Source organism: Seriola dumerili, unplaced genomic scaffold, assembly GCF_002260705.1.
Source record: "Seriola dumerili isolate Sdu_G_001 unplaced genomic scaffold, Sdu_1.0 BDQW01000449.1, whole genome shotgun sequence".
In the NCBI taxonomy this organism is placed as follows: domain Eukaryota; kingdom Metazoa; phylum Chordata; class Actinopteri; order Carangiformes; family Carangidae; genus Seriola; species Seriola dumerili.
The window spans coordinates 5,401,729-5,428,248 of NW_019174704.1; the positions used below are offsets into that span (position 1 = coordinate 5,401,729).

Sequence of the window (26,520 nt, forward strand, 5' to 3'; positions counted from 1 at the left end):
AAAAGTTTTAATAATCTTGTTGTGAACCTTACAACCTTTTGTTTTGCTTTTTTTTTCTCCCAATAATTAACTTGTGATTTGTAGGCGTTTTACATATATTAAAAAAAAAAAAAAAAAAAAAAAAAAAAAAAAAATCAAAGCTATAGTATAAAATTGTGAGAACCTTAACTGGAGGCAAAGCAGTTGGTAGTAGATTGTCTTGAAGAAACAACTGTGTCTGTACATTCCGAGGACGAAAGTGATACAATGATGGGGTCTTTCATTGGAAACTAGTGGGCGGTTTGTTTAAATGTTGGATGCTACGAGTGGAGGTCATAGTTTAATCACCTTTTATTGACCACCTCACCCTCTGCTTATGACTCTGCTGTGTGCGGGGAAGTGAAGCAGTTCTCAGCCTATTACTAGCTACACCATCCTCGGAGCATGAACTAATTAGAAATATACTACAGTGCGCGTTTTGACATAACCATTTTGAACAGTGGTCTTCAGATTATGGCCTGTTGGTTCCTGTCGGTGTGATTTCCACCGCAACCCTTCCGCATTTTCCTGCCGCTCTCGGGCTGTGACGTGTCGTGCTGACGGCGGCCTCGGAGCTGGAGGAGCGGGGGGCTGTAGCATGACAAGATCTGGCTCCAGACGTCCTGCTTTGCTTTCAGCGGAGCTCCAGAAACAACCCCTAACCCCTCCTTCTCTGCTCCTCTCCGGCCCGCCCAAATAACACAAAATTCCCGACTGAATCGTGCCCGAGTCTGGGGGAACAGGCGGCCTGGGAAGCCGAGAAGCGGACAGAGGCCATCCCTGCAGCACAAATCTGGTACGCGGGTCATTTTTGCTCTTAGGGCGCCCGTTTGCAGATCTATGTTTGCATTTGTGCGTGTCCGTAGCTCTTTGTTTTTGCATGCATGTAGTATTTTAATTTATTTCTTTATTCTTACGGAGAGGCCGCAAAGGGCTGGGCCTTTTCTTCTCAGGCCCAGGCCTCAATAGAGGCCGTGATTGGTAATTCAGGCCTATCCGGTTAGCTAACCAGCCTTGCTGAGAGTAAAATGCTTTTTGTATTCGCCAATCGTCGTTGGCTAGCGTAATTTCCAACTGACCATAGCACTTGGTGTGCGGTATACCATTCAGCGGAAGCGCGAGTAACATTTCTCACCAGCGAGGACTGTTTTTAGTAAGTGTTAAAATTAGCATTCGTGCAGACACCATGCTAACAAAATGGCGGACGCTGGTGTGATGAAAATCGGTTGTGGAAAAGGAGTGTGCGTATAGCCTTCCTCCTGCTAGCCTAATCAGTGTAGACCTAACGCAACCTTCTTTCTTTATTTCCTACTTTTATCTTACTGCATGTAAGTCGGTGCAATCAGCAGTTTCTAAATGTGTGTTATGGCTGTGACAGTCGGACTTTGCATTGCGTTTAATCGGCGCTAACGCTTCTCCAGTGGTCAGTTGAAGATACTGCCGTTAATCATCTCATCGGGTTTTACGCTGTAAAGTGTTGCATGAATGAGATGCTGGGTTAGTCCAGTCTCACGCGGAGGTTTTAATGTGTTGGCGGCGTTTTTCAGCACACTGATGCACTGTGTTGTGAGCCGCATCCCCACACACCGTTGTCATCTTTTTCCACCTGGAGGTGGGGGATGGTACATTCAGTGGAAATTAAATGGCACCCCGGTTGCATCGTCCACACCACTGTTTACATCTCTGCACCCCCCACACACACCCCCTCTGTATGTGACAGCGAGGTTTCTGTCGCACATTATCTCACCTTCATCTCCACGATGGATGTGTTGTGTTATTGGGGAAGCATTTGTTTGATTTTGATATAGGTAATTGAAGTAGTGATGCGGTCCTGGCAGTTATGCCACTGGTCATTTCATCACTTTCCGTCCTTTGCCGCAGACCCAAGCCAACACTGCAAAAAATAATTTTCTTAATAGTAATTTCATTGATTGTTGAGCCTTCTCCACCCCCAATATTTCAGTCACCTGGCCAGTGAGGGAGACTTCTTTACAGTGCAGTTTTTAATATTAGGTGACCTTATTTTGTTTGTGTGAATAAAATGTCAAAACAAATGAAGCTCTCCACAAAGAAACTTGTTCATTGCAGCAGTTACAATAAGATACAACAAAACACAACTGGATGTAAAAAAAATAGCAGTTAGTATGGCTTCAAGAATAACAGAACTGACAATGAAATATATTGTATTAGGGCAGGGTATTATTTGAAAAGTTTCTACACAAGTGCTTGCTTGTGACCAAAGAAAGTATTGAAGTAGCGATGCAGTCCGGTTCCTAGAAGAAAATGTCAAACATGCACAATGTTATAAAGCCCACAGAAATCAATACATATAGAATTTACTGCTAAACGACAGTCTTTTAATGATGGCGATGTATTGTTAATATGTATGTGTGTATATTGTTAAGGCGATGTTCAGGCAGCGGTAGTTGTGCAACATTATCCTAGTGTTCTGTCTATCATGTGAATCACATTATAATATGAAATTAACAACACACACACACACACACACACACACACCATGTTTTTCTTCAACAAGCAAAGGTTAAGATCATTGTAGCTTTTCACTGGGTACATCTGAGAAAGAAATTAACCTAATTCTGTGTAGGTTAACATACAATCTAACAATAATGTTTGATCTGCATAATCTGGTTCGCTTTTATGAAAATCAAATTGTTTCAAATCACATGAATGACCATGAACACGTGATTTTTCGTTTTTTGCTTGCATGGGGTAGATTATTTCGCTTGAGATTCTCAGCCCTAGCACACACATCACAAGACTGTTGTCAATACATATTATTACGCAGTTAATACATTGTGTAAGAGAATGGTCTGCAGTGCATTTATCCAGTCAACTATGGAAGCATTTTGCTGAAAATAACAACATAATGTGTGAGGCTGTAATGACAGACTGAGTTTAGGTAGTAACAGCAATACAATTAATAGCTAATCTATCAGTTGTTGACATTGCTGAGATTTGCATGGTTCTTCTGTTTAACAGTTTTGCTCACCAAAGATCTAAGGTTTTTCTTTTTTTTTTTATCGTATGCTTTCAGCTGTCCAGTAACAAATGCAGTGCGAGGACAATGGATGAGGATGTCACCAGGCTTGCAATACATTCTGAAGAGCCTAAAATAATATTACACGGATCGGGTAATTAGCCATGCTTATATCAATATGAGTTTTTATTTACACAAAGAATGATTGTGGGAATGTGCAAGTTGTGATAAACGTGGTGTTGGGGTTTTTCAAGAATAACTTTGAAGTGTTTGAGTTACATAATCAAAATGTCTGGAATGAGTCATGTCATTTGTAGGAAATCAGTAACAACATTTAATGTAACATTTACAACACCCACACACAATAAACAGCTGCTCTTGACTGTTATCAGGTTAACTGGGTTATCCTGCTTCTTCCAGATGAGGGTGGTGCCGGTGGGCAGGAGTTTGTTGTGGAGCTTCAAGAGACTGTGTTGGTGTCAGAAGGTGAGGGGGAAGGCATGGCGGTTCACAGGTTTGCCCCAGACGAGCTAGTCATCCAGGATGCTGTTGAGGATGTGGTTTCTGAGTATGTGCACTGCGATGAAGATGAAGATGTTGCTGTAGAGACCTGCGTGATGGCTCTCGAGGGCGAGGAGGAAGGTGTTGCCATGGGAGACATCCCTGAGGATGGGCTGGACCCAGAGCAGCAGGAGGATGACCAAGATGGCTGTGGAGATTATCTAATGATATCCTGTAAGTTTACTGGGATTGGATTCAAATGTGCAGTTGCTCACCTTGAAAGCATTAGTAGCCCACAGATCAGGTAGCTATCTGATCTGAAAAAAAGGCATTCAAAACGGATTGGAATGTGATTACACTGAAATTACTCAATTCATTACTGTGTTTGTGTTAAGTTGTGGATAGATGACAGCTGCTAGCTAAACTGTTACTGTTGTAACTAAACTGCTAAAGTGCAGAAGTTGTTCTTCCTCTCGCGTTCTTTGCAGTTTTCACAGAGACATTATCACAGATGCATTACCACAGATATATTATCACATGTTTGCATCATATATGTGGTGAAGCGTAAAAGAAAGTGTGTTAAATGTCGTTCCACTTTTAAAATGATAAGTGTAAATCGGGCTTTATATTCTTAGATGTGGATAAATACATGTACTAGAATTTAAAAAAGTGCTAGTAGTGGTTGTAAAATGATATGCATTGGATTACTGTGTAGAATAGAGTGATTTTGTTCATGTTCACATCTCATGCAGGAGCTGTTTGTTTTATTTATCTACCACGACAGCATTCTACCACTTAATCAACGTAAGCGTAAAGTAAATGTGCCAAATTTTGTCAAAATTTCTTCTGCTGTTCCTGGGCAGGTTGATATTATGCATCTAGTTACAACATTGTTCACTGAGGAAGGGTTGTTGATTTCTGTTGGTTTATCTTGGACAAAATGTCGAGTCTGGTTACTGCTACGGTGCAGCCACGGCAACAAATTACAGATGACAAATTTGAAACATCTCTGATGCGTAGCCACATAATTAGCACAAGAAGCCTTTCTTTTTGAAATAATTGCAGCAATTATTCAACGCTGACTGCCCCACTGTACATTTTCCTTGTCTAAGTAAGCAAAGGGTTACTTGGTTCACTGGTAAAAAAATTGACTTGTCATTATCATGGGATAGTGATAGTGATATGATTTAATCTGAACTCAGTGTGCTCAAGCTTTGACATTGTCTTTAGCTACTGATGCTTTAATAAAGGGTTACTGATCAGTTTGGGTTTGAGATGACAGGCAGTTTGAAATGAGGACTCTGTTTTGTGAGTAACATTTATGGAGTATTCAGACAAACTTTCAACACTGTCATGTTGTTAAAATTGACACTTTCAGAAGCTTATGACTGGTAGACCCCACACACTTGCACATCTTTAATGAAATGTGATGTGTGTGTCTCCCTCGCTAGTGGATGAAGCTGGTAAAATGGTGTCTGAGGATGGAACAGAGGTAACAGTGGAGGGGGCCGTGGAGGACCAGGAAGTGGAGAAGGATGAGGATGGGCAGGAGGTGATAAAGGTGTACATCTTCAAGGCTGATTCTGGGGAGGATGACATGGGTGAGTAGCAGTTAACCTTCATCCTCTACTATGTTATGATTTGACCCCTCATTATTTCTGAGTTCTAGTGATTGCCACAAAATACCCTATTAGATGTGTCTGTTACATCAGCCAGAAAGTACAAATAATTAGAATATTTCTCTATCTTGCCAAAACCATTTTCTGTAAATTGTATTGCTGATTAGATGAAATTTCCCTAAACGAAGGTTATTGGCCAATTGTAACATTTTGTTTTCTTGACCTGGGGGAAACTGAGCTCTGAGTTTGACAAATAACTTGTGGCACATTTGCCAAAAAGTGGAGGATTTAAAAGTTGTTTTTATTGTGCAGGAGAATCGGTTGACATCAGCGATGGAGACACAGAGAGTGTGGCGTTAACAGAGTCTTCAGGCCAAACGCTCAGAGAGAAGATGGTTTACATGTCTGTTGGGGATTCTCATCACAATCAAGGAAACCACGGTGAGTCATCTACGCCTGAAGAGCGGGGATGACTGTCATGAAACTAAACGTCAGTAGTATTTTGGTTTTGTACATGTTGGGCTCATCTACAGGTGGGTCCAAGGTGACTGATGAGGTATATATGGAGGTGGTGGTAGGAGGTGAAGAGCCAGTAACTCACGACCGCTCGTATGACAGCGTGTCTCTAAGCAAGGACTTCATGCCTGTGGCCTGGGCAGCTGCTTATGGTCAGCACTGTCTATTAAATTGCTTTTAAAACAACACTGGAAGCCTGTGCATCCACCACGTCTCTGAGTGTCTTGGCTTTAAGCTTTACAGCTGCTGGTTTGCTTGATTTTTGTGTTAAAGACACGCTGTTTCTCTCAGGTGCGGAGGATAGCGAGAGTTGTGAAAATCGCAACGGTGCAGCCAGTGCACTGCTGCACATAGATGAATCGGACGGGGTCGATGAAATAAATAGACAACGCAACAAGAGCAAGAGACGGTCGGAGCCCCGACAGGTCCAGACAGGTAAGGGCAACACAAAGGATATGGAGGTTGCCTCCTCAGGCCAGTTTTGCATGTAAATGGTAAAATGCTTGTTCTCTCATCACACCATAAAAAAGGCCTTGAGGTCATAACTGTTACAGTGCAGCTGTGCAGGGGGGAAGGTGCAGATGCATTATTATCATTTAAAGATAAGTTATCAACTTATTTTTAATTAATTAATAACAAATGCACAATAGATGTGATCATAGCCCAAAATGACTTAAACTATGACATTGAATTTAGGTTAATAGGAAAAACACAAGAAAGCAACACACTGCATTTGTTGCAAGTGGCAGTTGACTTCAGCATGACTTGTTTTACTTTATAGTGGTTAGCAAAGCTTAAGGGCTTCCACTAGTTCTTCCTATTAACTCTGCAGAAGATACTATTGATACATTAGTTCTTGTCGTGCCATTTAGTGGTGTGTCAGCAAGGCTGTGTATCAGCACAACATGTTCAGCTGCTTCTCTCCAGCCGCTCTGTGCCTGGTAGCAGCAGTTAAACTTATCTCACGTCCTTGGCATACACTTATCAGCAGTTTATTGTGTGTTCCTCCCTGACAATTTCCCTTATGTGGTCAAGTTGTTTTATAATTTACCTTTTAATGTTAGCTGTGAACAGGATTTTGTCAAATGGTCAAAAGTTATAGTTTTGAAAATCACCATGGTAGAATCCATGAAAAAAGATTTGATAAATCAAACCATAAAGCCAGGCCTTTTTTTAACTGCTTAAGTAAAAGCCATTCCCTCTGATTCTAATACTGAGGACCTGCTTTGTGCTGCTGTACTTTGCTATATATTCCTAGTTTTTGGGTTTTTTTTGTAAATTTGTTTTTTTCTTCTTTTTTTTTCATTTCATGGTACTGATCTTTTATTCTGAAGATATCTTTAGTCCCACTTACGTAGTCATGTCATTACAGTCACAGAACTCTGTTAACCTTAGTGTTGCCTTACAAGGATCAAGCACTGATTATGTGTGGCTGTTTTATTTATTGACATATTATTGACACATTATTGAATATATGGTACTTCTCACCCTTTTAGATTAATGACTGGATTTAAACACATATTTCCTTCTCCCTCTTGTCATTTTTTTCTCTAGCCATCATCATCGGTCCATATGGTCAGCCTCTGACAGTTTACCCCTGCATGCTCTGCGGTAAAAAGTTCAAGTCACGAGGCTTCCTGAAACGCCACACCAAGAATCATCACCAGGATGTTCTGACCAGGAAAAAGTACCAATGTACAGACTGTGACTTCACCACCAACAAGAAAGCCAGCCTCCACAACCACATGGAGGTGCACGCTCTCAGCAGCAAGGCCCCCTTCGAGTGTGAAATGTGTGGCAAGGAGTTCCACCAGCAGGCGGCGCTGTTCTCTCACAGACTGCAGCACCACCACCGGGAGCCCAAGAACCAGCCACCTCCACCGCCCACCAAGATGCATAAATGCAAGTTCTGTGATTATGAAACCGCTGAGCAAGGACTTCTCAACCGGCACTTGTTGGCTGTTCACAGTAAAAGCTTCCCTCACATCTGTGTGGAATGTGGAAAAGGCTTTCGACACCCTTCAGAGTTGAAGAAACACATGCGCACACACACGGGCGAGAAGCCTTACTCCTGCCTGTACTGCGACTACAAGTCGGCCGATTCCTCTAATCTCAAGACGCACATCAAGACCAAGCATAGCAAAGAGATGCCATACAAATGTGAGCGCTGTTTCCAGACCTTTGCAGAGGAGGAGGAGTTAATGCAGCACGGACTAACACACGAGGAGAATAAGACCCACCATTGTGCCCACTGTGATCACAAAAGTTCCAACTCCAGTGACCTGAAACGCCATATCATATCTGTTCACACCAAGGACTATCCACACAAATGTGCTGTCTGTGGGAAAGGCTTCCACCGGCCATCTGAACTAAAGAAGCACTCAGTATCCCACCGCACCAAGAAACTCCACCAGTGCCGGCACTGCAACTTTAAAATTGCAGACCCTTTTGTTCTCAGTCGCCATATCTTGTCTGTCCACACAAAGGAGCAACAGGCCTCTCCTGAAAAGAGTGAGGGTAAGAGGACAGAGACACACACTCCTGTTGTGACACCCAAAAAGTCTGCACCTAGCGGGTCCAGTGGCGCTGGCCCTCCTGCTAGAGTCAGTGCAGCCAGCTTAGCCAGCAGTGTGACTGTAGTAATTGGCAAAGGACAGAAAGAAAGGAGAATTTACCAGTGCCAGTACTGTGACTACAGCACCGGGGACGCTTCGGGTTTCAAGCGACACGTGATTTCCATTCATACGAAAGACTATCCACACCGCTGCGAGATCTGTTCGAAAGGCTTCCGACGACCATCGGAGAAGAACCAGCATATCATGCGCCACCACAAGGACGTGGTGCAGGCAGAGTGACTCTGACCGAGCCAAATACTGTGCCACAACAAAGAACAATGTTGAAACAACCATCACACCCCAATCACTGCACCCTCAGCACAACACCTTTCACATTGAAATAATGTGGTGCGTGTGTGTTTGTGCTGCACTTAGTCTGTTCTGTTGTTTTGCTCTTTTTTGAATCCTCAGCCTAATGTTTGTTCAGAAATGTATACACATGTACATAACATTAATGCTCCGTCAGAGTTAGCAACAGAACCCCTCTGTAGACTTGCACTTTTAACTGCATGTCCCTTGCTGGTGACAGTGTGCATGGCAGATTGTGCAGATGTCTCTTTGTAGATACACATTTTTGATTTTGCAGGCAGCAATCAGTTCTCAGTCACAATGGTCCTAATTATTTGTCTCAAAACTGAAGTGTAGTTTGCAAAACGTTTGCATCATTTTGTTAAAATGTACTAAATGCAGCAGTAAGGATTAGCAACCTGTTCCCAGTAGCACTTGCCATCTTGGTAAAAAAAAAAAATCATGATAAATGCAGTACTCAAGTCATGTATGGTAATTGTGAGCGTGTGTGAAAGGGAGAGAGGGAGAGTGAGTGACAAAAAAAAGCATCTGTTGTGCTTCCTGGTGCTCTGAACCCCACCACTCTGTAACATAATGCTTTTTGTTGTGTTAACAAAAACACATGGCCGGCGGTGTACAGCACCCAGAGAAAAGAAACAATCATTCTTAGTTTTGTCAACAGGGGTCTGCAATCATTCAATTACCACAAAATACACAGTGAAGTAGTGGATGTGTCATGGTAGTGAATAAAAGTTCACATATGCACCTGTATCGCGATGCGATCATCACCCCATCACTGGATTATCACACACTTGTCTGATATTTCTGTTTTAAGTTGGTAGGTGTACTGTAAGTTGCTGAGAACAAGTTCCCAAAGCAGCAGAGGTGAAGCACTGACAGTATTTTTAATCTACTAATGCTACCTGGAGAGTGAAATCCCATTAATTTGAAAAAGTGATTTTATGTGATCAGAAAATGTTTGTTTTCAACATTATTACGGATGACGAGCTGTTCGTACAGATGATTTCTTTATCTATGAGCAAACTTGTTTTTCATATGAATTGAGATGTCTGTTGAACCACATAAAAAAAGTTCACATCAGTGTCCCGATATAACTCTCTGTCTGGCCTGAATAGGAATCGTACAGTATATCTGGTGCTTCTGTTACGAAACTATGGAATGAACTCTTTACTTTCGCCAACACAGATGTACTTTTGCCAGTAGAAAGGGAAAATGTATATCTTTTTAGATGCAACTTCAGAAGACAGGTGCTGGTGGTGTACTTGTACTATGGCTTTTTACATTTTTGTTATCACCTGTGATTATTTCTGTTTTTATATTTATTTCATTTACAAGTCGTTGTATAGTTAAGTGTAACTAGACTTCTATGGGACGTAAATTATTGTTTTGTATACAAATCTGTACAAAGCGTGTAGATGTAAACACTTGATAAAAAGGAAATCTGAACTGTGTTGTTATGGATGTACTTCAACGTATTTGTTAAAAAAGGTAATAAAAGCAAAGTATTTTAGCTCTTTGTCTTTTTAGTTGCTCACATTCTGCTCAGAAATATGTTTCCCTTATTGATACTTCTGTTGGGTGTTTGATTTTCACTGTGCAGAATGATGTATGTGCAGAGACTGTCCTCAAAGTCATCTGCAGATGGAAAGTGTTTCTGCTCAGTTTCAGTCTGAGTTTAAAGGTTCCCTGTGGAGTTCTTGTAAACGAAAATGCTTACATTCAGTGTTACTCGGACAAATGTGTTAAATTCAGGCTTCTCTAAAAAGTTTAGAATCTGCATTGTTTACATCCATATTAACTAGGTTGCAGTCTTCATTAACACCTCCTGTAGATCACTGGAATAGTTAACCATTGGTGGTAATGCGCATCATGACATGCACATGCATCTGTGTCCTTGTGTCCATGCATGAGCAGGACAAAATGGCAGCCCAAACACATGAAAACTACTACTAATGCAGGACAAAAACGCCACAGGGAAACTTTAAGACGAGTATGTACAAGCATGAGTTTGTAATTTCAGTTGTCGTTCAGTTTGCAACTTGCAAGTGCAAGTGTGACCTGGAAACTTTAAGCCTCCGGTGCACACACACTGAGAAACTTTCAGTGGCTACGTTTCCTGTGGTTAAATCTTTGATGAAATAAACAATATTTATATATTCATAGATCCTCTATTTTTCAACAGGAGGAATCATGTTAAACCAGGTAATTGAGAGACCATGTCGGTCACTCATTCAAAGCTGAGAGCATTTTATAGTCACAAAACAGGTCTGGAGAGGAACTATGAAGGTGGTGCTTAGTTACAACTGCAGGTAGATAAAAGCATAATACTGTATATTGAAACCAGGCTTTACATCATGTTTAATGGTCCATTCTTAATACAACAATTGAAAGAGCAGAGTAAATAAAGTGGGGAGAAAAAGAATTCTCAGTTCTTGGCAGTGAGCTTGACAGATGTCGAGTATTGTGAACAAAGGTGAAGCTCTCGAGCATCACTGACATGATGACGGGGCAGAAAATTAGGCAGGTGGGCACTCCGCTAGAGATGGAACAAAAGAGAAGAGTGACAATTGAGTGGTGCATAATGTCACGGGTTATTCTACATAAAACTCTCCATTCATATATTTTTTTAAAAGTACCATTTTTTGGAAGGAAAGCAATATTTTCAGGCAGGATGCCAGTCTCCAAGGAGAACTGCCGGAACTTCTCCAGCAGGTCAGCGCTGAGGTCCTCTCCACGGCCTGTCAGAACACACTGTGTTAGTCTGCATGCCTACTGAGCCGCTGCCTGCATTAACATCGGTTGGACAAGAATGTAGCATGATGGTAAATAAATGATGACTTTACCGTATAGTTTGTTGACAACGGTGGTATCACCCCCTTTGGTCTTGATGGTGTGAGTCAGAGCGTACTCGTCATACTTCACGTCAACCATGCGCATGTCGTTCTGATTCCCCCAGCCTGGCAAAACGGGAGGGAAATATATCATGTGAAAGCAGAAAATGTTGTGGATGGTTGAATTGTGAGCGTCGCGTGCATGCCGCCTTGTGTCTGCTCTGTATTATGAGAGTGTAGGGGTGCACTCACGCTCACTCGCGTACGTAAACTTTCCAGGCACATCGGTCTTCTTTGCCAGGTTGTTCAGCCTCCAGCAAGAGCCGTCATGGCTGCAAAGACACCATTTAAATGTGATTTAGCTGTGTCATCAGTGACGTTCTCTCTCTCTCTCTCTCTCTCTCTCTCTCTCTCTCTCTCTCTCTCTCTGTCCTCTCGCACTCACGTGAGACTAGCGTATGACATGTCCAGGTCCCCATCAGCAGTTGGGGTTAACATGGTCGTGCCCATCTTCATGCTGGCTCTGCGGTTGGCAAACCACTGGGCGTTAGTGGCAAATCCAATCAGGTACCACTTCCCCGCCACCTGTGTGTACACACAAGGTAGGCATAGCAGGAATAAAAAAAATAAAAAAAATGCCATGTATTCTTAGAGTTTCACTCACAGTGGCCTCCATTCACACAGTGTGTTTCAAGTAATAACCAGGTGCGAGTACTACAGAGGATAGAGACCTTATAGCTGCTCCTTGAGGATGTGATTTGTAGTCATTGAATGTTAAACCGTTTACTTAATCTTCAGCTTGTCAAGCAGGAGAATGTTTATCAGTATTAACACTTCTTACACAACTTCTCACTCTATAGTGCATTTTTTTACTTCAAGTGTGGCCATTCATAAATTCAGATTTTTACACAGTTATTGTGAATGTGATGGTAGGTTTAGAAAAGTTTTTCCATAAATGCCACCTTACTCCATGCAAAAATTATGCAAATACACAACAAATTCAAGTACAACGTTTAAGTGACAGAATAGCTAGGAAGTATGAACAAATATATATCAATCAAAGTCAAATAATCCTTTTCTTACTGATTTTTTAGCTATTTTTATGCAGCTGACTCAGTTGTGAGGAGGAATTAAACAAAATGCATATCCAGCTGCAAAAAAATCTATATTGTGACTACAATAAAAATAGATGATAGTGTGTCTTACCCCCTGTAAATTGAAGTCTGCCTGTGGCATGATTTCAGAAGAAACCGTCAAGGAGCAGAGCAGAGCTCCAAGCACTGTCAGCAGTAGAGTCATAGTCACTGAGGAGCAGAGTCAGCGGCAGGAAGGGTGATGGAGAAGAGCGTGGATGAAGATCTGGAGGTCTGTTCTGCCCGACAACCCTTTATATAGTGGAGCATGACATTACCTTTTCCCTCCCAGCTAGCACACACACACACAAACACACACACACACACCCACACCCACACAAACCCTGCAGCTGGGATGGGTTCAAACACGTGAAGCTTCAGACAAACACACGCACAGTCCCGCAGCCACAAGGTAATCTTTTAGTCCTGCCAGGGCAGAATTCAATCAACCGTATGAAAGGTGAATGCATGACAGCGGATGGGCAGGCAGGAGAAACATGCCAAGAAATGACATAACCTGAGGAACAATGGAGAGAGGTGATATCCTGTCTGTCACTTCGTCAGGGTTGGAAAGCACAGTATTTTTGATAATACTGTTTCATTATGCAGCTTCACACATGTGAGCATGAGCTTTAACAGAACAGGAACCCCAAAGTGGTAAACAAAGCTGTGGCTGCCCTCCAGTGCTTTCTGTGGCAGAGACCACAGAATCAAATTCAACCGTCAGCAGTTGCGATAGTAAAACACAAATGCCCTTGCAGATTGGATTCCTAATCACGCAACACCGTGTGGTGAAGGGAAATGCTCTCGTGGGAAACTGCAGCATCTCTTTCATGGGGTTTAAAGTCAGTAAAGACTTTCCCCTCCTCATTAGTCTGACAATTACTCGACAGGAACGAAGATAATGACTTGCTCTGTATGCAGCTTGTGGCTCCCCTGCAGTAAATAAGAGGACAAACAAAACCACTGTTTCTGAGGCCGACAATCTCACAATCTCACCTCTAGTAACTGTTCTGGAGCTTTTGATCACATCACATGATCTTCATCAGCACATGGAGCAATATTGGAGTAGTAAGTTAGTCAATCTATCAGCTGGAAGAATGGAGGTAAAACTGGAGTATGATTTGACCTCATCAGCTGATAAGTATCATGTTATATGATCGAAAGCACAAGAACAGCTAGGCTACTGAATGGACCTTGATGTGAGATTGTTTCGTCACCTGCTGTTATGTTATTTAACGCCGCAGTAGCCGCTAAATTGTGAATATGTAACCACAAGAAAATCAGTTTACACTTTCCCCCCCACGTGTCAAACGCCTGCACGCTTCACAAGTCCCAACTGCTCAGACTTTTCTTACGTCAAAAGTTGAATCTGTTGATCTCCCAGAGCAACAACACTATTAACATGACACTTTTCCTACAGTATCTTCTGCTGCTGCTGCTAACCAAATACACCCATGTTATGCAACTACTGCTGACTGCCAGTCACAGGCCAGCAGCCACTGCTTTATTTCAAGATAATTTCACTTGAGTGTCTTAGTTGACCTTATGACCGTTTCTAAATACTAAACTTTGGCTCCATTCTCTCTATTCCCTTCTGCCCATTGTCAGATGGCTTGCTAAACAGGCAGATCTGCTTTGACTGCCCAGGCACTTCTACGCAATCGTGAACTATCATTCATGCTGATGTTGTCCTGCCTTGTGAAAATGTGATATATTAAAAAGGTTAAGAGTCAACTCTCACTGTTCTAAGCCTTCATGCATCAGAGAAGTCTTTTATAACCAGTTTTATAACCATCTAGTCATCTACTGCCTCCCGCTCTGCTGCTCCTGCCTGGCTCCTGTCTCTGCTGGCTCTCCAGGCCTCGAGCCATCGCTGATGAATTGTAGCAAAACAACAAGTGAGGAGCCAAAAACAACAGCAGACTGGATCAAGTTATCCATCACCCATAGACCAATACTTCATTTCCCGCGCTGTACACTGAGTGTTTGGTCAAAACACCATGACTGAAGTATACTGGAACGAATACTCATACCGGGACTCTGCATGTGAATACCACCATGGGTGTATTGGATGTTAATTTGGAGTTAATGCAGCATGTTGTACGTAGCATGTAGAAACACTGGTTGTACGTAGCATGTAGAAAACTGGCGTAGTACTGGAAAAATCAGCAAGTATAAATATACTGTACATCCAGAAAGTCTTCAGTCCCCTTCACTTTTTTCACGTTTTGTTATGTTGCAGTCTTGTGCTAAAACCATTTAAATTCATTTCCCCCTCATCATTCCCCCCACACTCAGCACTCCATAATGACAAAGTGACAACACAATTTTAGAAATTTTAGAAACTGAAATATCACATTGATATAATTTTTTAGACCCTTTGCTATGGCACTTTATTGAACTCAGGTGCCTCCATTTCTCTTGATCATCTTCATCATCATGATTGGAGTCCAAATTCAATTGATTTGACATGATTTGGAAAGGCACACACCTCTTTATATAAGGTCTGACAGCTGACAATGTAAAAACCAAGCCATGAGGTCAAAGGAACTGCCCGCACAGCGCAGATCTGGGGAAGGCGTCAAAGAAATTCTGCTGCATTGAAGGTTTCCAACATAGTTCTTGTAGGGAAGAAGTTTGGAGCGACCAAGCCTCTTCCTAGAGCTGACGCCTAGCCAAACTGAGAAGGGCCTTGGTAAGAGCTGTGGCCAAGAACTCAGTTGTCACTGGCTGAGCTCCAGAGATAGAATAACATATTTTATGCTGAAATGGGCCGTTCTGCTTCTTGAGTACTTTTACTTTTGGTTCCTCTGTGTACATTTTGATGCTAAGACTTTTGTACTTTTACTCAAGTAAGATTTTGTTTGTATGACTTAAAGAGTATATCTTCACTGTAAGTAAAGTAAGATCTGAGTACTTCTCCCACCACTGCTCTTTACAAAGGTAAAGAGCCTGAATTAAAGTGCACAGTTGCAAACATTTTCAATACAATTAGGTTTGTCTGTAATTCTGATCTCTTCAAGTAGTTTGGATACGAGGCTGAGCTCTCAAATTTCTGCGAGATCTTTTCTCTGCTGAACAGATTCAAATATGAATCCAGAAGTGCTGATGAGATGAATTAATGTAATGAGTTGGAAACAGACCAGTGCAGGCAGACACATGCTACAGTACAAATATTCCTCCGACCTACATACCTTGCCAGTTTAAACATGTTTGCTCCCAGAAAACAAATATTCAAAGTAATGTGCCAGGAAAGTGTTACATTTTACTTTTACATTTGCACATTTATAGAGACGGCCTCAAATAAAACTCTGCAGCTGCTGAAATCTACTGGTTTACTGGTAATCTGTGAATCGTCACACCAACCTATTGCAGAAATGTACTAATTCTTAAATGCAATCAACATTCAGACAATAGATTGATTTATTAATATTAGGGGCTACCGTGGCTCAGGACGTAGAGTGGGTTGTACACTAATTAGAACGTCGGTGGTTTGATCCCCGGCTTACCAAGTGTATGTTTGTGAGATGTTTAGAACAACCGCTGTGTGAATGGATGAATGCGACCTGTAATGTAACGTTAAGACTAGAAAAGCGCTATACAAATGCAATCCATTTAATAAAACATTGTGCAGATTTGCAAAAGCTAAAAGTAACAGAAAGTGAATAGTTCCTGTGGGGTGAAAAGGAGTTCATGCTGAGTTGGCGAAAAAGGAAAATCCTCCTGTTACTCCAATTTAGGAACATTCACACATTATTCCAAGACTGCACCTTCACAACTAGCCTTGTGGTCACACCATATAAAAACCCCTGAATAAACAATTGTGTTACATATCTGCAACACTTCATGAACAACTAAAACCCAGATACTGACAGACAATGTCGCTCCTTCTTGATGAAAAAGTGTCACTGGCTTATCAGCCATTTCCCCAGCAGTTTGTAGATACTACTGTGGTTCTTTTCTCCCAGCAGGACACATTGTAGCGCTCAATATTCTCAGTACCGCTGGCCTGATGTTAACAGTTTCTCCCACTCGGTTGTTCATCATTACAGTCCGAGTGATACAATGTGATAGCGACATTAATCTTGAAATGTGTAACTAATGAATTGCCCCACTTTATCTGACTTTCAAGATTTCATGAATAACAGAAACTTCCCATTGAACTGCTTCAACTATTAATAACACTGTAATTCATCATAGAGAAAGTTGGACTGAATATTTTGTTAACAGCTCACTGCCCGAAGCACTTGTAGTCTTTAAGCTGAGACATCTACTCTGTGTGGAAATTAGCTTTAAGGCAGGCACACATCCACACACACACACACACACACACACACACACACACACACACACACACACACACACACCCACACGCATGCACACGCACACACACAAACACGCACACACACACACACACACACACACACACACACACACCCACACACACACACACACACACACACACACACACACAGACACACATATAATAATGCATATAATATAATAATAATAATCATGCTTATACCCTTACAGCTTTACCAGTAAGGCTACCAAAGTCATGTGCATGGACTCACATAAATCTGAGTCTGAGAGTTTAGAACATGAGATGATTGCTTGTTGACAAAGTTGATATTTTGGCCTGAGGGTGGAGCTAGAGGACAGCTCATGGACATAGACTGTTTATTAAAAGAGTTTGCTTTTGAGCCATGTGTGAAATTTCATGTTGATGCTAGTGGAAAGGTTTAATAAAAACATTAGGAGCTGTGAACGTCAAACAGCAAATTAAATGCAAATCTGTACATGGTTTTCAAGATAATTTGTCTTGGACAAATTGTATGGACAAGGCGAAATGTTCACCGGACTGAGAGACCAAAAGAACCATCACATGTCCACCGAAATCCTACCAATCATTCCACTGCAGTCTGATCAGTGGTTGTTGCTGTGAACCGAAGCGCTGGAGACGCAAACATCATCATCTTGAAGCACTAGAAGAGCAAGACTACCAAAGTTAGTTTGTAAAACTAACCAGGCATTGTAATGACATTTGGCTGTAGGTTATTCACACGGGAAACAATAATGGGGAATGAAAATATTTTAAGGCAGGGACGATTACGCTATACCCTTTGGGAATTTGATCATTGAGTTACATGACATCATTAAAGAAAAAAAAAATCTAGGGTTCAGGGAGAGATAGACATTGATTTAGAGCAATAGAGTCAGCCTTTATGGAAAGCAGACATTCTCAGAAGCTGCCACACGACATCAGATTTGCATGTATGTGTCTGATAACCCAACTATCTGCGGTACTGAATACAACACGCCTGGAAGCAATTGTATCAGATGTATGGGTCCAAATATTAACCAGTGTGTCACTGTCTGTGACAATTACACTAAATTAACATGATACAGTGTTTGAAATATAAACAGCAATATAATCATATAAATGTACATGGTTAAGGACTGAAAACTCTTATAATAAAATGGCAAAGAAGAGAAATTATGATGATGCGATCAAGCTGTGACTCCTTCGGTTATAAACAAGTCATAGGGCACAAATGTAAGATATTACAACTAAAACTGAGCTTATGATATTATATGAGATATATAACAGATGTACATCTAGACAGCACTAGTGGCGGAACATGCACAAATTGCCCTGAGGGTGGCACCAGAGGAGAGACCAATCAGAGTAAGCAAGCAACAGACTCTGGAGCCACTGGCACGGAAAGTATGGGGGAGCGGAGACGCCAAATAAACCTTTCAGTTGAGGGATTTAAATGGAGGAAATTTATTGATTTAAACAGTTCGATCGATCACTTCACCCAAGATGTGCATTATGAGACTTGATAATGGGATAGTGTATGGAGGGAAACACTGCAGTCCGGACAACACAGGAGAGCACACACACTGCTCAGTTTGCTATTTTTTATTATACTGTGGGAAAGATGATAGAAATTTAAATATTGCACATTACAATGCACAGGAGTCCTTTTATAAATAAATAACATCTGTATTTGATTATTTACATATGCATCTCCTGCATGTCTTTAAATTTGTAGGCCTGGGCAGTGTAAAAGGAGCCACCACTCACACCATGAGAAAGTAATGGACAAACACCATTAGATTAAAAAATCAATAACGCTGAGCGCTGCAGAGAAAAAAGTAAATACAGGGGAAAACCAGATTGTATCAGTCATAACAGTAACGATGACTGAAGCTGCTCCAGGAAGTTATGGCTGTATACGCCCACCACCCATGTGGGAGCGCTAGTATTGGATGTATAGTTTCTCCAGCATCTCCTGGGGAGGAGGAAGAGACAGTAACATGGCAGCAGGTGCAGCCTTATGTTAACATGCTAAATATTACATGTCCTTAGCACAGCAGAGTCAGAGCTGAGCCTGACAGTGTACTGTGGTTAACACAGTACAGTTTGCTGATGAAATCACAGGAAGTCTGACAATGTAGAGCTGAGCCTGACAAGCTGAGATGTCCTACACTTTTACTCATAACACAAGCCTTTCCTCTGCCGCCACCCTACGGCTAAATTTGAGAAGTTTGCAACGCTAGCAGTTTTGTTTCCTGTCATTTAATGTCCATTACCTCCTTACAGAGCTGAAACTGGCTGTTATTCCTCTTTTATATGAATATATATATATATATATATATATATATATATATATATGTATAATATATATGGCAGTTCCTGCAGCTTTATTCCATGAGTACGCAGTTGTGCTACAAATTCCAATTCCAAAATATGATCAGAGTGTGCTTTTTTTAAGCAGTAAACAGAGCACCTTTATACTCCCCTGCACCTTATTTTAGTGAAAATAGTTTCTGATATTTTGTATCTAAGAGGCTGGAATGCGATAAGCTCTGGATGTCATCAGCTGATATGTCCTAAGAAAATACATGAGATGAAATTCTTCACACATGCCGTATTAACAGTCTGTTATCATGATGTTACTGGAAAGTATAAAGTGAAACTAGACCAAGTCAGTGAGGCTGGAGCGAGGAGAAACCGAGGCATCTGTCATGGTGAGAAACTCAACCCAGTTCTGATAGAAGCCACGTGAATACTCTCCTGTGTCGATGACGAGTCCCCACAGGCGGCTCTGGCCCGTTTTGTTCCTCAGAGCCAGCTGAGCCTCCCGCTCTGTCACATTGAAGCTGATATTAAGAACTTGTACCACTAACAGGTAAAGCAATCCACCCGTGACAATGCTGCTGTACCAAGCACAGGTGAAGCAAAGTGCCGTGCTGTAAACAGAAAGAAAGCACGAGTATAACATCACCAGCAATGTGATAGCTATAATGTTTGAAATGCATTTACAAGTACAAGGCTATTGGCCCCTTTGTCTTGGAAAAATCCTGTGAACGCCATGTTAGGTGTTCTTAATACTTCTGCCATGCAATTATATAATTTAATAAGTATTAACCAATAATAATTTACAGTAAATATGAAACAATCCAAAGAGAATGAGAGAAAATTGATTTCTCCTTTCTTCTCTGCTATTTTCCTATAGACTATAGAAAGCAAGGCATAAATACACTGTTGCTCATAAAGTTGGAATAGAATTTTTTTTACCTCTTTCCATGAAATGATTGTGACAATGTGATTTATTTCATTTCACCTGGGTAATTGAGACACATAATGTAATCATTGCACCTGGTCAAAAGTGATTACTGATGCATTTAAACAGGAATAAACAGAGGATTGTGTCTGAAAACAAAATGATTCCAACTTTATGGGCAACAGTATATATATATATATATATATATGTATAATCATTACCTTATAGCAGTTTAACAATGACACAAGCTGTAAAAGTGTGGTTTGAGTTTTTCTCTGGCAGCTGTTCAAAAGGCTGGGACTTCTATACACTTTTATGAACAGTAATAACTCTATAATTTCCAGACGCAATCATCCTTAAATTGTTTCACACCATCAATGAAAAAATTATAGTGCTCATAAACCTGTATTAAAGAAGGGACAGTTGAATTTGTGTCCTTGCTAATGCTACTGATTTGTGCCAGTTTCACAAATGTTAATAATGATTGCAAGAACTTTTACAATATGGACTTCTAATTTACTCATACATTTAGTTTCACAGTCACCTGTGGCTGTGGTGGAGACAGAATGCATGAAGAGTGCTGTACCTAGACTGACTGTAGACGCCGGGGCAGTAGAGGAGAGCTGTCATGAGATACTGCCGAGGACAGAGGCTGCAAAGCACCAACTTGATCCCATACAGAGAGGTCAACACGAACACAGAGAGGGTCAGCAGGAAACTGCGGTGGTTTGTCTGTCCAACACAGCTGTTTATCCTACAACACCTCAATGCAAACACACAACACAGACACACAAGACAATGCAACAGTTAGAGCCTGATAATCTGGCTCCATACACCTGCTGTATTTAAAATGAAGCAGTAGAAGTCGTATTTTAAATTTACATTTGGAAAACTTTTAAAAACTATAATAACACATAATATCATGTATTCTAGTTTGGTGATAATAGAGTATCAGTATATTCATACATCATGCCAGTGGTTCAGGACATTTTATCTGCAGTGAATAACAAACAGGAAAAATGACTTAGTATATACATCTCTTAGCCTTTTAGGTTGTAACTCTATTGCAGAGAACTGTTCCTAAACTAGGAGGCAGTTGTGCATTATGTGTAAAATGATTTATTATTATAATATAAAACTGACATCATCATCTTTTATGATCCTGGCAGCGCGCACTGCAGGAAGGCATCTCAGCCTGCCGAGGCACACAAACAATTGGACAATAAAATAACTGTTAAAGCCCTATGCAGTGATGGCCTCGTCCTCCTGGTTGCCCCGAGATGGACCCCGGTGTGCCTGCTCTCCACTCTAAGATTAGATTGGAGGTGTTTTTTTTATTGAGAACAGTTTTCACTTCTTTTTTTCGTCTTTGTAAGAAAATAGTTCCAATTTAAAACTGTTCAAAGTAAGATCGGTGGATCACCCTGATGTCTGTTGGGCATCACTTATTTTGTTTGGAGGTGAGATATCTCCAAAACTGGCAACATAAAACCAAACATGTCTGCATGGGTAGATGCAACTATAGGTGAGGGTGTGTGTGTGCACTTTGCATAAAATTGTAAGGGTCTAATGGTTAATAATTAACCTCTATTATTAACAGCAGGAGTCTGCTGAAGATGTGAATGTTGCTGTGTAATTACAGGGCAGTTATCTAATCCATCACAATTCAACATTACTTTCATGATCTTGTGTATAAATTCCATGCAGAGAAGTGCAACAGTCTTTATACATATGTAAGTTAAATCCAACGCACCAGATACAGTGGTGGTCCAGACGCTGGACGCAGGATCCACAGGTTCGACAGTGTCCAGCCCGCGGGGGTCGCATTATTTTGCACACAGGACACCTGCTCCATTTTGTTGTCAGGGTCGCTTCTGTTGTCTGCAACTCTGCTGCAGACCCGGCCGAGGAGGAGGCCGCCGATTGGATGGCTCCATTAGCATGTGTGGAGTCCTTGTCCTGACTCTGGCTGCGCGCTTCAAGTAGGGAAGGGGTCACAACTCCCGGGCCCCTCTTGGTCTGAATAAGAGAGCCGATTGTGAGAATCATCCCGGTGGTCACAGTACACACCTGCAGCTGGCTGACGTCCCCACGTGGTAAAATCTCCGTCATGAAGAGGTAGTACATGTAGGCCAGAGAGTAGAGCGCGAGAGTGAGGAAGAAGAGGGTGCGTCTCTTCCTCCGGTGCGTGGCGTAGTAATACCAGAGGACCAGGCCGGGCAGGGTTGTGAGGATGGTGATGCCCAGCAGGTAGTGCAGCGCGGCAACCCGCAGCAGGAGAGGCAGCAGCACCAGGGCCGGGATCATGGAGATCTCCAGGTTGTCAATCATGGCCCCAAGAACAGGAGACTGACATCCACTTTTAGGTGGTTTGTCTTTAAGCCACCTACAGAGCACAGCGGCCATTAGGTCATCATTACAAGAATGTGTCATTATGAATGTGGCTAATACAGTTGCAGTTTTCATTGGTTGATAATTTCTTAATAATACATAATAACTAGTGTTTTATACAGTCTAAAACCAGTGACAGTGACATAAGTAGATTTTTGTTTTAACACTTTTGAGTGTATCTTACATTGACGCTATAATGGTGCAATAAGGAAGATATTAGGTTCTCTATTTTTTACTTACTGGGGAAAATATCAGGAAAAGTTTTCTTATAATAAGGGCCAGACTAACCCTGGTTCCTGTTATGCCAGTTTTTGTGCTTTTTTGTGGCTCACAGTGTCAAATTTGCAGTGAATCAAAGTGTTAAAGAAAATCATCACTCAATCATGACTCCTGAGAGTCAGGGGTCCTGTAGCATTTGTTCACTTTTCCTGGTTTGTAATCGCTGGCTCTGTCTTGGTGACCACACATTACTGAGAGAGACCTTTAAAAGAGATATTAAACTTAATTTTAACAGAAGTGCTATTAACTAACCAGGCATCACATTGAAAACTCTTTTACTTTCCAGTACAGCACCTCAGTATATACTTGTGGCACTCAGTACTGACCCTTTGTTCCTCAAGCCCTTCATACCTGTTAAAGGCTTCATCCAGATCTTCACAGTCACAGCAACATCCGCACTGGTAGATATCACACTCACAGCAACACATAGGATCATCTGGCTCTGGAGGCTTTAACTTCTCCCATTTCATTATGGCTTGCTAAAGATGACTTTACACACTGTTATTTCAACACAAAAGGGCCAGGATTTTAAAACTTGAACTTGAGCTACACTATTACAGCACATTAGTGTAAGGAACATACCTAACATCGAAATGTAATAGTACAACCCATAACAATCCTCATAACAAAGAGTTCTTTTTTTTTTCCTGTGATTTCTGTTTTCTTTCATGGCTGGGCAATATTCTTTAATTAATATCTAAACACGCACTCTCTGTATGTTGCATACACACACACACACACACACACACACACACACACACACACACACACACACACACACACACACACACACACACACACACACACACACACACACACACATTCACATAAACATCTGATCCTAACTCACTAAACTCATCTCTCCCTAAACTGGTTCTCCAGAACCTGGTGTAAATCTAAATTTAAAATCTAAATGGTCATAAATTACTTCACATGACGCACAAAGCAAAAAAAAAAAAAAACACACACATGTATGACTGCAGTGCTGTGTCCAGATTAAAAAAAGACATGGAAACATATTTGGATTGGCAGCAATAATGCATCTACAACTTTTACTACGTATAACCATATAATACCTCTCCAATCCAACAAAACACTGTACGCGGCATTTGTAAAACCACAGAGAAGCATTACTTTACCACTGGAATCAATTTGTTCCTGTATCTTACTAAAAGATTTTCTGTTTGTTCAAATCAATCATTTCCATAATAAGAGGATTCTCAGTCATGTTACATCCCCAAGAGCTTCTCATGTAATTTCTTGAAACAAGGCCACTGTGCCCACAGGGACGAACTATCTAGGCTAACAAACCCAAAGTCCTCCAACACTCTGAGATGCACTTGAGTTATTGTCAGTGTGAGTTATTATTTTAGTCTGGTTTATAACTTGAGTCTACTAGAGCCTGACCTGCATCTATACAGGAATCAACAGAGAGAAAAAATCAGAACAGTCAGCTTTTGTCTTTTTTTGTCATGTTGTAGTTTCCTAATCAAACAGTGTGACTTTATGTCAGACTGCTTTATCTATTAACACTATCACTATCACTATTACTTACAAAAAATACTTTTCTAGCTCTGTTAACAGGAAAATCCACCTCCACAAAACCAAGATAAACCATCTCTCTATTGACTTACCTTTTGTCTCTGCAACAAAAGTATAAAACCATCGGTACACGTTGGCTGAACTGTCAGATTTACTCTTTCCAGGCAAAAGTTATGTGATCTTCATCAAGAGGAAAAATGATTAAGAAGCCGACCCCTTGTCACCGAGCTCCTGCTGTGAATGAGTGAGGGAGAAAAATGAAAACAGGAGCCTCGTTTCTCATCAGTCATTTGTGTTGAAAAAGGAAATTGGCAGGTTTTCTGCTCTGGTGTTGCTGCGGCGACACCGAATCAGTGCAGTGAGATGGTTTTCATTTCTTGGATTCCCGCGGTGGAAGCGTCCCAACAGAAGGCAACTAGGATTCCTCCTGACAAGTGGTTTGATATGGTGTTGCATCTACCAGCTCGCTTTTCCAAAGACTACCTTCCTCACATATCATTAAATACTTCACAAGTCGTCCTCTAGCATACTCAGCCTACTTCTGCTTTATAGCTCCTATCAGTTACCATTTTAGGCTTTAATTCTGGCATGCTTGGTAAATATAGGTGCTACCTCAACTGGCTGCGGGAGCCAGAGAGCCAGGAGTCTTTCATACCTCTTCCCACAGCTGAGGGGTTGAGGTGTTCAAAAACTGCAACAGCAGCCCTGATAATCCACGCTCAGCTGGACAAGGGTGCATGAGAAACATGACAGGCACTCAAAGATGAGAGAGCGAGCAATGATCCACAGGGCAGCCCCACCCTCTGGGATCATATTTCCACCCACAGGCAACCTGATCCTGCTGCTCACACACAGAAAACTCTGGAAGGGTGTGTGTGTGTGTGTGTAAAAGCAATGTAGCTGGTTAATATGAGTTTGTGTTTCCATACATTACACTCTTTGTACGACATTTGTGACAACATTGGAGTCTAACAGTGACAACGTGATAAGTGATCCCTGCGGGGAAGTTTTCTTTTCTGTTGACCTGCCTGCGGAGGGTCAGAGTCCAGGGTCAAATACATATCAGCTGCCCTGCACCTCTTAGGAACTTGGACTCAGATTCTTGTTCATGAACACTTCTGCAGAGAGCTTGTAAGCTGACTCAGGAGCTTCAATCCAGTCTTTAAAAACAAAATAATGCACTTATTTTGGTGGTAGAAAAAAAAGAAGAAGAAATATGGATCATTAATGTGTAATAGAGGCCAGCTTTAAAAAAAATTCTGTGCATCTGAACTGACGGCTTTGGGAAAACACCCTGAATTGAAAACCAATGCTGCATTTGCAGGAGTCAACTGTTGGATAATATTAGAGACCGGATAGCCAATAATAACTTTCACAGACTACAATTGAAGTAATTAAATTAGCACTTTGTCAGTCTATTTTCTTTGAAGTGGACAGATTGCGAGTTCATTGGTAACAAACGACAGGTGAACTTCAGCGACAGGCGCACGAAAGTCGCACAATAGATTGGATTAGATTTGAAGGCAGACACAAATGTGTGTGATGGCACCTGCTCTCCTCCACTTACACGAGTAAACCCATATAAAGTTCTGTTAATGTGCTCTTTATATACACGCATACACGCATGCACGCACGCACGCACGCACGCACGCACGCACACACACACACACACACACAGCCCATCAGTCATTCAGTCATTACAAACTGAAGAATAAGAGAAAGACAGGTGCATTATAAAATATAGGCTGGTATATTCTGAGACCACTGAAACCTCTTAATGTGTGCACTAGTGTGAGTCTGGATGGACTGAATCAATGCAGAGAGAAGATGCTGCTCTTGCTCCTGAGGGTTACGCTTCCATTAGTCTTGATGGAGCCCGGAACCCGAGATACTGGCTCTAATCTATTTTGGAGGAATTAATGCTGTGTCGTAGACAAAAGACCGAGCCAACAGTGCATGATGGAGATTACACATCAGCAAACTGCAAAGATGCTGTAGTTGCAAAAAAGTAAGCATGATGAGTGAATGCGGTCACTGTATTTCTATAGAAAAGCGGTTTTCTCCTCACAGATGAGACAGGAAACAGGAAAATAACCCAGTTATCCACCTATAAAAGGTTGCTTCTGTACTTTTTCACCAGGCTTCATTTCCCAACATTACCTGTGTAATCTGTGTGTGTGTGTTAAATGAT

General features: G+C 41.5%; 3 protein-coding genes across 6 annotated transcripts; 1 reads left to right on the forward strand and 2 right to left on the reverse strand.

The window, feature by feature from the left end:
* The first annotated feature begins 542 nt into the window (after window positions 1-542).
* Window positions 543-10,086, forward strand: LOC111234426 (zinc finger X-chromosomal protein-like). 3 transcript variants are annotated; one of them, XM_022762510.1, is made up of 8 exons: window positions 543-814; window positions 3,074-3,170; window positions 3,437-3,751; window positions 4,969-5,118; window positions 5,449-5,577; window positions 5,670-5,804; window positions 5,944-6,087; window positions 7,207-10,086. In XM_022762510.1, the coding sequence occupies exons 2-8, from the start codon at window positions 3,104-3,106 to the stop codon at window positions 8,505-8,507; spliced, it is 2,241 nt and encodes a 746-aa protein (XP_022618231.1). In that variant the 5' UTR covers window positions 543-814; window positions 3,074-3,103; the 3' UTR covers window positions 8,508-10,086. The 3 variants fall into 3 exon arrangements, with proteins under 3 accessions (XP_022618231.1, XP_022618232.1, XP_022618234.1); XM_022762511.1 differs by lacking the exon at window positions 5,670-5,804 and having other exon boundaries at window positions 544-814; XM_022762513.1 differs by lacking the exon at window positions 543-814 and having other exon boundaries at window positions 3,097-3,170; window positions 3,409-3,751.
* Window positions 10,087-10,917: 831 nt separating this feature from the next.
* LOC111234505 (lipocalin-like) lies at window positions 10,918-12,933 on the reverse strand. Its single transcript, XM_022762639.1, has 6 exons — window positions 12,614-12,933; window positions 11,853-11,992; window positions 11,660-11,739; window positions 11,420-11,533; window positions 11,213-11,314; window positions 10,918-11,112 (listed from the first exon to the last, which is right to left on the reverse strand). The coding sequence occupies exons 1-6, from the start codon at window positions 12,704-12,706 to the stop codon at window positions 11,093-11,095; spliced, it is 549 nt and encodes a 182-aa protein (XP_022618360.1). The 5' UTR covers window positions 12,707-12,933; the 3' UTR covers window positions 10,918-11,092.
* Window positions 12,934-19,233: 6,300 nt separating this feature from the next.
* On the reverse strand, window positions 19,234-24,826 carry LOC111234494 (palmitoyltransferase ZDHHC23-like). 2 transcript variants are annotated; one of them, XM_022762616.1, is made up of 4 exons: window positions 24,422-24,826; window positions 21,871-22,503; window positions 20,704-20,871; window positions 19,234-19,803 (listed from the first exon to the last, which is right to left on the reverse strand). In XM_022762616.1, the coding sequence occupies exons 1-4, from the start codon at window positions 24,451-24,453 to the stop codon at window positions 19,530-19,532; spliced, it is 1,107 nt and encodes a 368-aa protein (XP_022618337.1). In that variant the 5' UTR covers window positions 24,454-24,826; the 3' UTR covers window positions 19,234-19,529. The 2 variants fall into 2 exon arrangements, with proteins under 2 accessions (XP_022618337.1, XP_022618336.1); XM_022762615.1 differs by lacking the exon at window positions 24,422-24,826 and adding an exon at window positions 23,139-23,257.
* Between the last annotated feature and the right edge of the window lie 1,694 nt (window positions 24,827-26,520).